We start from the raw sequence: 13666 nt of genomic DNA on the forward strand, positions 1-13666 counted from the left end.
GTTGTCTGTCACACTTGGCATTGTTGCCCACGTTATTGAATCTTGCGCATGAAACTAAATATAAACTTTGACTTCCCTAAAACAATATATTTAGGATCGAAGATCAAAATATAGCTTGCATATATTAATCTCCATTTCAATATTTATCACAACAAAAATAGCATCAAACTTCCTTTGCTTCTCAACTCTTAAACACGTGAGCCCTAAAATGAATGTTAAACAGATTGAATTAATCATATAACATTTGATCAGTTGATTTTTTTTTTTTTTGAGAGAGCAGAAGAAAATAGCGAAGCAATGTAAAATTGTTTTTCGTTGTGTTTGCTTAATTTTAAGCAAATAAATTGCAATCACGCAATTGTGTAAACAAGGCAAACAAAGAACAGAGCAAAAGGATTATATATGAAGGAGAAAATACACTTCATGCATAGTGAATAGTGATAAAATATATTTACAACAGAAAATACCAGACAAACACCCTACATCATTTCTGTTGTAACTATAAGAGATATGTTGTCATTTAATTAGCCTACAGATTTGAGTGACCAATTCGAACATTAATCCGATGCCATGAGGTGTTGAGTATCCCTCTCAAATTCCAAATCACTGCAACATTTTCAGGTTGCACATTTGCTGCTGAATCCACCTGGACACAGAGCAGCATTCATATTCGTTGGACATACGCAAACTCACAAATAAAATGAAACCTTTTATAAATACCAAGTATTTAGAGATTATTTGTAACATACTGCTTTTGCAACTATCTCGGTTCCCTGAGAGATTTCGGCCTCGGCCTGAAAAAGCACCCATGCCCATTTGTCGCTGTTCGCATCATCAGAAATGTATGGAACACCAGGTTTCTGGAATTTCAAAGCTTCAAACCAGGTTTTGCCACCATCTACAGATACATCGATCCTCTCTATGCCACGACCACCTCCAGAAGCTGCATAACCCTTGATCTTTATCTGACAATTGGCACGCAGTATTTCTAATAATTAGCAACCAAGATTCAAATTATAACCATACATAATATCATAGACATCTCTGATATAACCATATACCATACTGACCTTTCCAGGCTTTACCATGTGCACGTCCTCCAGAGAACATATTGCACACTGCAAGCAGCACATAATTGAACTTACTGGAAAATCATGGAGTTCAATGCAACAATAGATGGCGAGTTTGTACGTGATGATAATTTGTAGCATTAACCAAGAGTTCCACGCCTCATCTTGGCTAAAAGCTCTACTCCAGTGATCACTAAAACATGGAAAATGATTACGGGTTTCAGGTCAAGTGGAGCGATACCTGAACAGGAAAGTCCATTTGAGGCCGCCTTGTAGACCAGTTGATATTATCCCAATCCACTGAAGGTGGAAACATTTTGTAATCTCTTTGCACAAAGAATCCCTGTAAAGGACCACAATAAACTTCAAAACATAAAGGTGAGATTATTCATCAGAAAAAAGAAAAGAAAAGAAAGTTTCTGACCTGGCATTCCACTGCATCAATGTTGATGCAATCCAGCCATTTGACAGAGCGAGCACCAATGACACCAGGGACAATAACACGCAATGGATACCCATGATCCCTGTTAAGAGCCTTACATAACAAAACCATCACATACAGGTTAGATAGAGAAATAAATGATTTGATGAGTGACCTACACACTATGCAACTCTGATCAAACTTCTAAATGATAAAATATTTGGATAACAAAAGTCAAAGCAATGACAAAATTTAGTGAATAGTATGATAAACTGTGCTTGTTTTAAGGGCCAACAAAGTATAGAGTACCTCTCCATTCATCTCATAAGCTAGTAAAACATCAGCTTCAGGGTTTGTGGCTTGAGCTAATGGAATTGATGCCTTATAAGGACCTCCATTCTCTTCCTGTATGAAAGTATAGGTCACATTAACACTCTTCGTGCTGGTTCATTACAATTGACATTCTCCCACCAAGAAAACTGATAAGATGATAAGTTATAGAATGTGTACTATTTATTACCTTACACTTGTCAACGCTTACAAATTCTACATGTTTTCCTCCAAATGGTGTAACATGAGAGTTCTTAGGAATTCCAATAAGTTCAAGCACATCTGCTAATTTGGCCCCACCCCAAACAGCTGCATTTAACATTATTTAACACATTAAATTAAGGGAAATGAGATCAGTTCACAATCATTTACAAATTAAAATATTATAAACATAGTACTCTCTCAAATTCCAAGCGTAGAAGATAAACAAACTTGTAACAGAATCAAAACTCCATCATCTCAACGTACACTAACCATTTCCTATGGCAGCAACATCCCACCCAACACCTTTCACCTTTCGAGTTTTGCTCATAGCAGTCCTCCTGTTTCCAGCACACTGAGCGACAAGCAACAAAGAAAGATAACATTTAGGGGAAAGTAGAAGTAAAGTGAAGCAAAATAAGAGATGGCGGTTGTTCGTTCACTTCCCCCAAATACATGGTTACAAGAATATGTTTTGTCAAGTAATGATAATAGAAATCTAAAACAAAGTTGAAGGAGAAGAGGAAAAAAAGAGCACCTACCTGTAAAGTGGCTGTGACAGAATATTTCGGAAGGTTCCTGGCATTCAAAGGTGCATATATCAAGCACTGTCAACATAGTTGATGAGAAGGAGTGACTCACCAGATATGTTTCATGTAGAGATGTTTTGTATTTTGTATGAGACCAGTGACACTAACACTATATCTGCTCCAAAGAAAGAAGAGAATCCGTAAAATCTGAAAAAGAAAAGAAAGTAATAGAGGAGTTCCTTGATACATACTTGTCAATGTCATCCACAACTGGAATAGGTCCATGGTTGCGCTTGTAGAACAACTCCACAGGCGTCACATAAGACGATACTAAATCAAAACGTCGTGGCTCCGCATTGAAGGGTTCCTAAGCCAATTACATTCAGATGTTTTTTCAAGCTCCACTCAATTCAATCAACAATCTGATTCTTTAAAATAATTTTTTTTTTAAAAAAAAAAAGAAAGAAAGAAAACACCTTGGAATTAATAACAAGAGCAGGGTGGCGAGGCGGGTCGTTTGTATAATCAGATGGTGCCCTCAGTCCCGGCATCTTTCTCTCTCTCTCTCTCTCACAGATGAGCTTGCAGTGCCGGCCTGTTCAGAATCATAAAATAAAATAAAATTCTCGGCTATATCTATCTCTCTCGATCGGATACAATTACATATACATGTAAATAAATAAATAAATATTTAGTGCACACTCTCGAGGTTTTTTTTTTCTAAAAACAGGTGGTGGAATTCAAAGGTCACTACCACTACCGGATTTGTCATAATAAACAAAAATTGCATCACGCACCTACTTCTTTCTTTCAATCTAAAAATTATTATAACAACATATTTCAATAATTTTTTTTTTATCCAGTAGTAACCATTATCTTTCATAATTATTTTTTCTAATCTAATTCTAGAAAAAAAAAGTATAATATTTTTTTGGAGACATTATTCTGAAATGCAAAAAATGCACATGCGTGATTATAAATTGGTGATTGGGCTTTATAACTCATCACAATTCCTTTTCATCTTTTTGGGCCCAATCCATTAAGACAAAGGGAGGGGACTGGTTATGCTCCGGCGCAAACCGGCTTTCATTGATGTCGCCGGCCGCCGTAACATCGGTGACCTGCCTCTGCATCAACCGCCGCCTCCTCCACCGGTAAAATCTTCGTCTCTCTCTATTCTCTCGGACCAATGCAAATCAATGGACCAACTCAAGCAAATCCAATGTCAAATGGTCACCAGAGCACGGATACAAGATACCTACGCTGCAAGTCGCTTGCTCAACTTCTGCGCTCTATCTGCTTCCGGAGACATTCATTATGCTATCAAACTTTTGGACCACACTTCCGAACCGAATTTGTTCATGTGGAACACTATAATCAGAGCTCTAGCTGGTAGCTCCAACCCAGATAAAGGTTTGCTTTTTTATAAGAAAATGCGAGAGCATCGCATTAAACCCGGGAAACACACCTTTCCTTTTGTTCTCAAGGCTTGTTCGAACATGAATTCGATCAAATGTTGTGAACAGGTGCATGCCCATCTTTTGATATTTGGTTTGGACGTTGATTTGCACGTTGTGAATGGTTTGATACGGGCGTATTCGGTTTCGGGCGGGCTTGCCGATGCACGAAAGGTGTTTGATGACATTCCTTGCAGGAACTTGAGTACTTGGACGACTATGATTTGTGGGTATGCTCAGAATAGTTCTGCCGAGGAAGCCATCAGGCTCTTCTATGCTATGCTTTCAGATGCGTTTGAACCTAATGAAATCGTGCTTTCCTCTGTCTTGTCAGCATGTGCACATTCGGGGTGCCTGGATTTGGGAGAGCAGATTCACGTTTATATCGAGGAGAAAGGTATTGAATTGGGAGTGATTCTTGGGACTGCATTAGTGAACATGTATGTGAAAAATGGAGCTTTGTTGAAAGCAAAACAATGCTTTGATCGTTTGAAGGAAAAAAATGTTGCTACTTGGAATGCAATAATTTGTGGTCTGGCAGTCCACGGTCATGCAGAAGAAGCCATCAGGATGTTCAAAATGCTGGAGCAAGAAAGAGTAAGGCCAAATGACATCACATTTGTTGGTGTTTTATCTGCTTGCTGCCATGCTGGGTTGTTGTCCTTAGGTCGCGAAATTTTCAATTCCATGAAAATTGTTTATGGTGTTGAACCCAAAATAGAGCATTATGGATGCATGGTGGACCTTCTTGGGCGAGGAGGGCAGGTTTTGGAGGCCGAAGAGTTAATAAAGGGAATGGTTTGGCAAGCTGACGTTGTGATTTGGGGAGCGCTGTTGAGTGCCTGTAAGAATTGTGGAAATATTGAGGTTGCTGAACGAGCAGTGGAGAAAATTCTTGAACTGGATCCACAAAATCATGGGGTTTTTGTTATTTTGTCTAATATGTATGCAGAGTGTGGACGATGGGACGATGTAACGAAGCGAAGAAAGATGATGAAGGAAGAAAGTTTGAGGAAAACAGCAGGATGGAGCCTTGTGGGTGCTGATTGATACTTGATCGCATGGGTTTAGAAAATGTGGATTCAAAACTTGGTTAGAAACTGTAACACCACACCATAAACCTAGAACTGAACGTTGAACCAAAAAAGGTTTGATTTGAACTTGGCAAAGACTGATGGAATACCAGTCCCTAGAACTGAATGTTGAACTAAACAGAGATCGGTTTCAAGTACGGCAAGTCGGATTGCTTAGGACTGGAGTTGTAGAATTGGTTTCCTAAGCTTCAGCTCATTCTTGCCCGTTGTTCTGATCCAGATCTTTACGGCTGAAGAATTGTGCAGGTTTTAACGGAGCTATGCATATTATTTATCTAGAAATGACCATGGACTCGTCATAATACATAGAAATTTGAATTATTCTTGGAAATTATCTTTGTTCTCTATCAGTCTATCTTATAACTTCATTTTAGTGTTAAAAATAGCAATTTTTGTGCAACGAGGTTGCAAGAAAATTCGAGGTTCAAAAGTTGAAGAATTATTTGTTTTAAGTTTGCTGCTTGGTCATTATTTTCGCATTAAAATAGCTCGATGCATTTGGTATATTTTCCATCGGCTAAAGTTCAATTAAATTGTCAATAAGAACTCTCGTGATGACATCTCATATATCAGTTTTATGAAACACGCCTATTTGATTGAAAAAGTATTTTTTTTATGCCAAAATAAAACTTAATCATTGGATTATTGATTCCGGACTTTGACCCGACTCTGATTTCTGTACCAAAAGATCTGGTATATATATGGAGGCTACATTTTAACCATTGGGGTGTTCAGAGACTGATACATTATCCATCTGCAACATGAATAAATCTTGGGTCCTCTCTTATCAGATGAAGTTAACAGCAGTATTCTTCACATCCATCTTCGTGGCCGTTGCTTCTGCAGGTAAATCAAACGAACTTTTATTCGCCTTGTCTGAAATGCATTCTGCCCCACCTAGTAACAAACATCAAGATTCTAACTTTTTCTTATTATATTTCAGATAATTTGCAGAATCCAGATTTCGAGCTCCCACCTTCCAACTGGAAGGAAGACCCCACTTCCCCATTATTTCCATTAGACGCAAACAACACCATTCCCGGATGGACATTCGAAGGTGCCGTTGAGTACGCTACCGTTGGGGCAGATCTATCTCCTCCCCGGAAGGGCCATGCTATATTGTTGGGTCAGGATGGCAAAATCAACCAAACGTTTACTGCAAAAGGTGATACACTACAGTACCTGCTGACATTCACGTTGACTATTGTTGGCCAGAACTGCAAGTCAAATGCCAGCCTCGTGGTTTCAGCTCCTGACAGTTCCGCACAGTTCTCTTTTTCTGGGAAATACGGGAAAGAATCATGGGAAGTTTATGGTCAACAGATAGGGAGCTGGGGAGATGGAGATTCCATAAATTTAGTTCTCCAAAGTCAAGCTATTGATGCGGATACCAATTCTACATGTTGGCCGGTGGTTGATAATCTCTTACTCAACACCATTGGAACACTAAATCAAGATAAAGGTACTACTTTTCGTATCTTTAGATCTTGTTCGTTTTCTTTTGTCTTGGATCCGTTACTGAGAGGACCGCAAAGGCCGTGATTGGTTCAGCCTGACTCTAGGCCAGCGTAGTCAACTTGTATGAAAGCTAGCTGTCCATTATTTTTTTACTGTGTCCAAATGCGTCGTGGGAAGACTTCATGTCTGGCCCGAAATATGTTGTGGTTTTGTCGGCCAGAAGGATGTGTTTGACATACTTCTTGTTAAAGTAATTTCAAAGGCCATATAAATATATTTTATGGAAATTGAAAAAATATACTCACGCCTAGATCAAGTCATTCTAGTGTGAGTTTTGAGAGGTGCTGTTTCACAAAATTCAGTTGTTTTGAATCTAATCATAACTTTCTTAAAGTTATTTTTGATACAGAAGAACAGTAGTAAAGTAGATGCACATTCAAGTTATGTGCTAATGCTTCCACTTTTTCATATTTCTCACTGAACACAAAAGCTTCTCACCTCGACTTTAACTTATGATTTGTTAATTGTTATCCACAACAGTTAATCTTCTGCCCAACGGTGGTTTTGAATTTGGGCCATCTTTCCTGGAGGGAACTAATGAGGGAGTTCTCCTAGATTCAGAACCAAGCCTGATTGAATCTGCTCTACAGCAATGGACAATAATGGGAACCGTGAAGTACATAGACTCTAAAAGCTACTACGTCCCAGAAGGCAAGTCCGCCATTGAGTTGGTCTCAGGAGTCTCTGCTGGTGTACAAACTTCAAAAGAACTTTCAAAAGAGTCCAGTTATGACTTGGAATTCATGCTTGGAGATGCGAATGACTCGTGCACCGGAGATTTTACGGTTGGGGTCTTAGCAGGATCTACAGGCCAGAATTTCACAATCCAAAGTGATGGAACTGGATCGGCCAAGAAATTCTCATTGACCTTCAAGGTATCCGAGCCAAATCCAACAATCATAAGCTTTCAAAGCTATACGACTAAACAAAGAGAAGATGGTGTCTTTTGTGGCCCTGTCATCGATGCTGTCATTTTACACAGTTCACGCGGGCACATATCACGTCTGAACGGTGCTTCTCTGATTGCCTTGCTACTTATTGCCCTTCTGAAAACGAGGGAGCTACTATGAGTTTTTTTTTTAAAAAAATTATTTTTATTATTTTTTTTTGGAAGAAATACTATGATTTTTCAATGACGTTTGGATGGGCAAATAGCTTTTTCCACATTTTCTTTTGGCAGGACAAGTAAATCTTTACCGTCCGATGTACACAAGACTATGTCAATGCTACTTCATTTTCAGTATAATAAATACACCCACTATGATTAGGTAATTAACACTTGGTAGATGCATGTTGTATGATTAAGTGGTTGATTTTCAAAACATGGTTTAAAATTAATATGTTAAATTATAAGGAATAATGAAATAAGTTCGCTAGAATAGTGATAATCCTAGATATGCCACAAATGGGTACTCTTTTAAGACTTCCAAATTCAAAATAGTTGACAATATAATGGGTTTTTCTGGCACTGTGTGTATAAGTTGCCAAGAACCGGTGATAACTTATCTAGTACCGACTGTTTGAGCTGCACTGGCAAATACGGATACCCACTGAAACTGTCTTTACTTGAAATACAAATACACCAGCCACAAATGAAGCGAGCACCACAAATCATGGGCCTTCGTTCTTATCTATCTTGTTGTGTTCAAGTATCTGCATGAAGAATAGAAGAAACCAGGGGAATTAATTTGCTCCGACAGCATCGCAATGTCGAAACAGAATGAATCTCATTAGCCATCAAATGATCAAACTTTATAATACTTACCTGTACAAAACTCAAGAATTTTTCTCCATTCCATGTCACAGTAAGATGCTAAACGACAGAGTTCACCCACTTCAAACGCTGAAGAAGTAATTTATACTCTTGACTCCTAGACCATTCATCAATCTCCCGAGCACGCAGAACAGGAAGCGGATGGGAAAGTTGCCGTGTTTGAGCATTCCTGTACAATGTTGACGCTGAATAATTTAATTTTACAGCCATACACAGACAAATAAAATTCACACAAAGCCACAAAGGTAAGTAGTGTGACCTTATATACCACCCAACCGGGCTGGAAGAAGCCTTTTCGTAAGAACGAGCCTGCTCCAGAAACGCATCAACGTTTAATTGGTCTGCCAGGGAGGGGGAGCCACCGGCTAATTTCATCAGAACAGAGATGATCACCTCTTGTAGGGGACATTGGAAGAAAAAGATAGCGAAAAATAAGTTTATCAAGTCACAAATGTAAAGTATAAGTCAGACTAATATATCTACCTACCTTTGGGTCTCGAGCAACAAGAAGGGCTGCACGATCACAAGTGAGCTCTGCTGCCCGAAGCCAGCGGAAAAGTTGTTCCTCAAGTCTCTGAGCAATCAGATTGCCAAGGCCTGTAACCAAAACAATGGAACTCGTCAAATGGTAAGGATGATTTTGGTTTCCAGATTGGCAATCGAAAAATAGTTCACTGAAAATCAAATATACTCTGTACAGAGCTCCATCATATGGAAAATCTAACTTTTAATCAGATGACTCAATGGAAAACCACACTTAATCAAGATTCAAGACGCTAAATAAGACCTTGAAAATTTGAATTCGAATCAAGTTGACAGCTTGAAAGGCAAATTCTTACCAGGCAGGGTATAGGCTCCAAGAGTAAGAATATTAGCAAATGTTAACCACACACCATGGTCGCACTTCAGATGGCCTAATTCATGAGCCAAAACAGCCTATATATGACAAAAACAATATAAATAAGTGGAATACTTTTCTTTCTCCACAATCATAAATCTACACGACTAAGCTCAAAATCTTGACATTTCGATAATTACAAGAAAATTGATAGAATCAGACAACTATAAATTAAACGAGAAAAAATGACCTGCAACTCCTTCCTATTCAGAAGCTCCACTAAGCTCGTGTGAATAACAACAAATGGTTTTTTCCCGCTAATAGCTAGAGTGTAAGCGTTGGGTACAGGACTTTGTCGCACATATAAATCAGGTGGCTCAATGTTGAGTATACCGGAGGCTTCCAACATCAACTGATGAAGTTCAGGGAGCTGTTAAAACAAGTAAAACCCAATAAAGTCAGTAAATGAAGGTGAAAAATGAATGCGTATGAACAACTATAGCAAGCCAATCAATATCCTAATTTTCAGAATTCAAACATGTCATAACTGCCGTGTATATATGTTAAAACTGCTATTTACTAAATTTGATAACCTGATTTTCAGATACAAGAACAGATGTCCCTATATTCTCAAGAAGCATGACTTGCTCCGCAACAGTACCTGCAATTAAAAAGAATAAATCATCGGAAAGAAACGGTCAGTCTCCAATTTACACTAGAAACAAACTGTAAAACAAAGAATCACAGCCGAAAGGAATTACTTTACCCAACAAAGCTTTTCCAATTTCGTTTAACCCTGGAATCGCTCTCAAAAGCAACGTATTCTGAATCAAAATCCACACACAAAACACAGACAGCACAATAAAATCTCAAAACACGAATTGAAACATATTCTCAAAAAGAAAAGAGACGACCAAATTCCTGAATTACTTGTCTATCAAGAGGATGCCTGAAGTCATCCGCATCAAGATCGCGAATAACAACAGACGAAGCAGCTCGACAAACAAAACGCTTACTCTTCCTCAACCGTTTAAACTGAAAACCACCAGAAATCTTGATTGAACGTTTGTTCGTCGCACGAGAAAAGAAACTAATCGGGGATAAATTCTCGGTGTAATGAAGCGTCGGAAGAGGAATCGCGGCCATGGATGGAACGGAAGAAGATATAATTTAGCGGCCGCGTCTGAGCTGAAGCTTCTGGTCGTTTTGTGGTGTTGGATTGGATTCTGTCCACAGCCCAACTCTTGGTGGTGATCGTTTGCCGCCATTTCCTTTTCCGTTGACTTATGAAGCCGGAGGGCATTTTGGTAATTTGAACTTCTTCCACCAGCAAATTTATATTTTTTTTCAATCTTTCCTTGTAAACATGTTATGCTAAGTAAAATGTATTACTCTTATATTACATTTAAACTTTTTAATTATATATAATTTAATTTGAAATAGAACTCACATACCCAAATAAATTCGTGCATCTCGTATTTTGATTTAAAATGCTAACCAAGTCATTGAAGATGCCAGCTGTTAACAAGAATCAAAACAGATAAAACTTGTGTCCATCCATTTGTTAATCCATTTGTTAAATTAAGCCTCACACCAATATTTTAACATTAATTTTGTGCCATACAACAAGAGCATTAACAATGTAGGGAAAAACATAGAAATTTTAAATGAATGCAAAAGCATATTTACATCAAACTTGAAAGATTTAGCATAAAAGTTGAATCAAAGAGTTAAGTAAAGAGTTGGTACAAGTTAGAAATCCTCGTCCAGTTTGAAAACATGGGTAACCCCATTTGCGTTCAAACTAGACATAACCGAAGCCTTCTGATACTCCCCAACTCTCTTCTCGAAGAAATTGGTCTTCCCCTGAAGGCTAATGAGCTCCATCCAGTCGAATGGATTCGGAACATGGTAAAGCTTTCCATATCCCAGAGCATTCAGCAATCTGTCTGCCACAAACTCTATGTACTGCCCCATCAGATTCCCGTTCATCCCCACCAGTGCACAGGGAAGGGCGTCGCACACGAATTCCCGCTCGATATCCACCGCGTCTGCGATTATCCCTTTCACTCTCTCCTCGCTCAGCTTCATCTTCAGCAAACTGTATAGCAAACAGGCGAAGTCGCAGTGCAACCCTTCGTCTCTCGAGATTAGCTCGTTTGAGAATGTCAGTCCCGGCATTAGCCCGCGCTTTTTCAGCCAGAAGATGGCGCAGAAGCTTCCGGAAAAGAATATACCTTCAACACAAGCGAAGGCCACTATTCGCTCCGCGAATGATTCTGACCCGTCGATCCAGCGGAGGGCCCACTTGGCCTTTGTTTCGACGCAGGGGATGGTTTCGATTGCGCGGAAGAGCAGGCTTTTCTCGGCGGAATCTTTTATGTAAGTTTCGAGCAGAAGGCTGTACATCTCGGAGTGGATGTTCTCGATGGCGATTTGGAAGCCATAAAAGGCTCGAGCCTCCGAGATCTGGACCTCCTTCATGAATCGGCCCGCGAGGTTCTCCAAGACGATGCCGTCGGAGGCGGCGAAGAAAGCGAGCACGTGTTTGATGAAATGCTTCTCATCAGCAGTAAGAGCGTCCCAGTGGCGGAGATCCTGGGACAAATCAACTTCCTCAGCCGTCCAAAAGGAGGCTTCGGCTTTCTTGTACATTTCCCAGATTTGAGGGTACTGAATTGGAAACATGCAGAATCGATCTGGGTTGGGGGCGAGGAGGGGTTCTTCAGGCATGGAAGGCATCTCGGATGAATAATATACAGCTAAAATAACCAGAGAAGATGATGAAGTTTGAATCGTGAATCAGAGAGGGAAGAGCGTAGGGTTTAAATAAAGATTTTGAAATTTGGGGAAAGATTCAGAGGCGGGATTTTCAATATTTTGGAGCGTACAGAGGAAGGTACTTGCGAGGGAAGTTTTGCGGGGTTCGATCGAGTACTATTATCAACGCTCATTCTATTTCAAACATGTTGGTTAGGTCCTTCCCAAAAAAATGGGCTAGATTAATAATTTCTTGACCCACCAGAATGGACCAGCCCATTTGTTAGTTTTGAATTATTAAAAAACCGAAATCTGATTTTATATTTTATTACATTTATGGGCAATAATCTGCTGCGACGAGTTCATGTACAAGCTATTTGTTTGTACACTAGTGTACCATTGCCCGTTAACTGTCTCTCTGTGGGGATAAGAAAGGTAAGCAGCAGCCACAAACCCAACATTCTCAAAATTTTCGCAGCAATGGCGGTTGCGAGCTTAAGTTTCAATCTGGTGGGGGCGTTCAATGGCCTATCCATTGGTTCCAGCTCTTCCTCTGCTTTTTTGAGAGGAGAATTTGGTTCGATTCAAAGCGTAGGGCGAAATTTCTCTGTTTCTTTTCCGATTAGAGCTCCTTTGACGATTGAGTCCGCACATAAGAAGGGAGCTGGAAGCACAAAGAACGGACGGGACTCTCCCGGCCAGAGGCTTGGAGTCAAAATTTACGGCGACCAAGCGGCTAAGCCAGGTGCCATCATCGTTCGCCAGCGCGGCACCAAGGTTTGAACCTCACCCCTGGAAAATCTTGTATGGTAGCATGAATGGGATATGGAAAGGGCCTTAGTTTTGCTTGCTTGAAGCCACAACCAGCTACGTGAATTCTATCTAATGAATGAAGCATGCGATGTCTCATGTTTGAACAACAGATATACTTGTATTCAAGTTCATAAATCCATATTTAGATCTCATTCTGTGAATGGACTGCGTTTTTTATTTGGTTTAGCTGATAACATAACTGTGGCATTAACATTTCCCTGCCAATATTCTAAACTTCATCTGTATTATCTGAATTTAGCTTTCTTTGGTACCTCATTCTTTAGCTTTCTTGTAGTTGTTGAGTTCAATTTTCTTGACTTTGGCAGTTTCATCCAGGAAAAAATGTTGGAATTGGCAAGGATCACACTATCTTCTCATTGATTGATGGGCTGGTCAAATTTGAGAAGTTTGGACCTGATAAGAAGAAGGTTCATCTATATCAACTTTTGCATGTGAATATGTTATTTTTCTTCTGATTGAATAGATTGCGATGGCCATCTTTTTCGTGAAATCCACAGATCAGTGTTTATCCACGCATTGTTCAACCCGAAAACCCATTGAGCTACAGAGCAAGGAAGAGGGAGTCCTTTAGGTTGCAACGCGAACGCAGAAAAGCGAGAAAGGAAGGTGTAGTGGTTGAGCCACAGCTGGTGCTTGCTTCTGCTCCGGAATCCCTGGAAGATAGTCCTGCTTGTTAGCCTGCTGGCAATTGCCGTTTCTTTGTGTTTGACAATTGAGATTATGAGCATAACTTGTAATTAATGCTCGGATTCCAACTCCTGCTGATGCTGTTTGATTATTTATTTTACTGATTTTGTCAAGAAATGATTGTTCAACACGTTAAAACAAGTTGATTTTAA

The 13666-nt window shown here is 39.6% G+C and overlaps 5 protein-coding genes across 9 annotated transcripts; 2 read left to right on the top strand and 3 right to left on the bottom strand.

Moving 5' to 3' along the window:
* Positions 1 to 396: 396 nt before the first annotated feature.
* Positions 397 to 3248, bottom strand: LOC140894642 (sulfite oxidase). The gene is made up of 12 exons (XM_073303206.1): positions 3029 to 3248; positions 2804 to 2919; positions 2665 to 2727; positions 2565 to 2601; positions 2296 to 2377; positions 2012 to 2130; positions 1801 to 1896; positions 1495 to 1605; positions 1312 to 1413; positions 1071 to 1118; positions 750 to 965; positions 397 to 646 (listed from the first exon to the last, which is right to left on the bottom strand). Exons 1-12 carry the CDS (start codon positions 3101 to 3103, stop codon positions 530 to 532), a joined length of 1182 nt encoding a protein of 393 aa, XP_073159307.1. The 5' UTR covers positions 3104 to 3248; the 3' UTR covers positions 397 to 529.
* Positions 3249 to 3596: 348 nt separating this feature from the next.
* Positions 3597 to 7876, top strand: LOC140894641 (pentatricopeptide repeat-containing protein At5g56310). 4 transcript variants are annotated; one of them, XM_073303205.1, is made up of 4 exons: positions 5066 to 5349; positions 5792 to 5949; positions 6047 to 6565; positions 7102 to 7876. In XM_073303205.1, the coding sequence occupies exons 2-4, from the start codon at positions 5865 to 5867 to the stop codon at positions 7689 to 7691; spliced, it is 1194 nt and encodes a 397-aa protein (XP_073159306.1). In that variant the 5' UTR covers positions 5066 to 5349; positions 5792 to 5864; the 3' UTR covers positions 7692 to 7876. The 4 variants fall into 4 exon arrangements, with proteins under 4 accessions (XP_073159304.1, XP_073159303.1, XP_073159306.1 ...); XM_073303203.1 differs by lacking the exon at positions 7102 to 7876 and having other exon boundaries at positions 3597 to 5349; positions 6047 to 6183; XM_073303204.1 differs by having other exon boundaries at positions 5066 to 5949.
* Positions 7877 to 7930: 54 nt separating this feature from the next.
* LOC140894643 (plastoglobule-localized metallopeptidase 48, chloroplastic) lies at positions 7931 to 10490 on the bottom strand. Of its 2 annotated transcripts, XM_073303207.1 has the most exons (9): positions 10164 to 10490; positions 10000 to 10057; positions 9827 to 9894; positions 9484 to 9663; positions 9235 to 9331; positions 8883 to 8992; positions 8655 to 8788; positions 8387 to 8564; positions 7931 to 8274 (listed from the first exon to the last, which is right to left on the bottom strand). In XM_073303207.1, the coding sequence occupies exons 1-8, from the start codon at positions 10377 to 10379 to the stop codon at positions 8435 to 8437; spliced, it is 993 nt and encodes a 330-aa protein (XP_073159308.1). In that variant the 5' UTR covers positions 10380 to 10490; the 3' UTR covers positions 7931 to 8274; positions 8387 to 8434. The 2 variants fall into 2 exon arrangements, with proteins under 2 accessions (XP_073159308.1, XP_073159309.1); XM_073303208.1 differs by lacking the exons at positions 7931 to 8274; positions 8387 to 8564 and having other exon boundaries at positions 8654 to 8790.
* A 54-nt stretch (positions 10491 to 10544) lies between these two features.
* LOC140866243 (ribonucleoside-diphosphate reductase small chain) lies at positions 10545 to 12230 on the bottom strand. Its single transcript, XM_073271190.1, has 3 exons — positions 10983 to 12230; positions 10688 to 10751; positions 10545 to 10607 (listed from the first exon to the last, which is right to left on the bottom strand). Exon 1 carries the CDS (start codon positions 11973 to 11975, stop codon positions 10986 to 10988), a length of 990 nt encoding a protein of 329 aa, XP_073127291.1. The 5' UTR covers positions 11976 to 12230; the 3' UTR covers positions 10545 to 10607; positions 10688 to 10751; positions 10983 to 10985.
* A 166-nt stretch (positions 12231 to 12396) lies between these two features.
* Positions 12397 to 13644, top strand: LOC140866435 (large ribosomal subunit protein bL27c-like). Its single transcript, XM_073271421.1, has 3 exons — positions 12397 to 12770; positions 13133 to 13234; positions 13325 to 13644. The coding sequence occupies exons 1-3, from the start codon at positions 12474 to 12476 to the stop codon at positions 13502 to 13504; spliced, it is 579 nt and encodes a 192-aa protein (XP_073127522.1). The 5' UTR covers positions 12397 to 12473; the 3' UTR covers positions 13505 to 13644.
* The last annotated feature ends 22 nt before the right edge of the window (positions 13645 to 13666 follow it).

Source organism: Henckelia pumila, chromosome 4 (assembly GCF_033568475.1).
Source record: "Henckelia pumila isolate YLH828 chromosome 4, ASM3356847v2, whole genome shotgun sequence".
NCBI lineage: Eukaryota > Viridiplantae > Streptophyta > Magnoliopsida > Lamiales > Gesneriaceae > Henckelia > Henckelia pumila.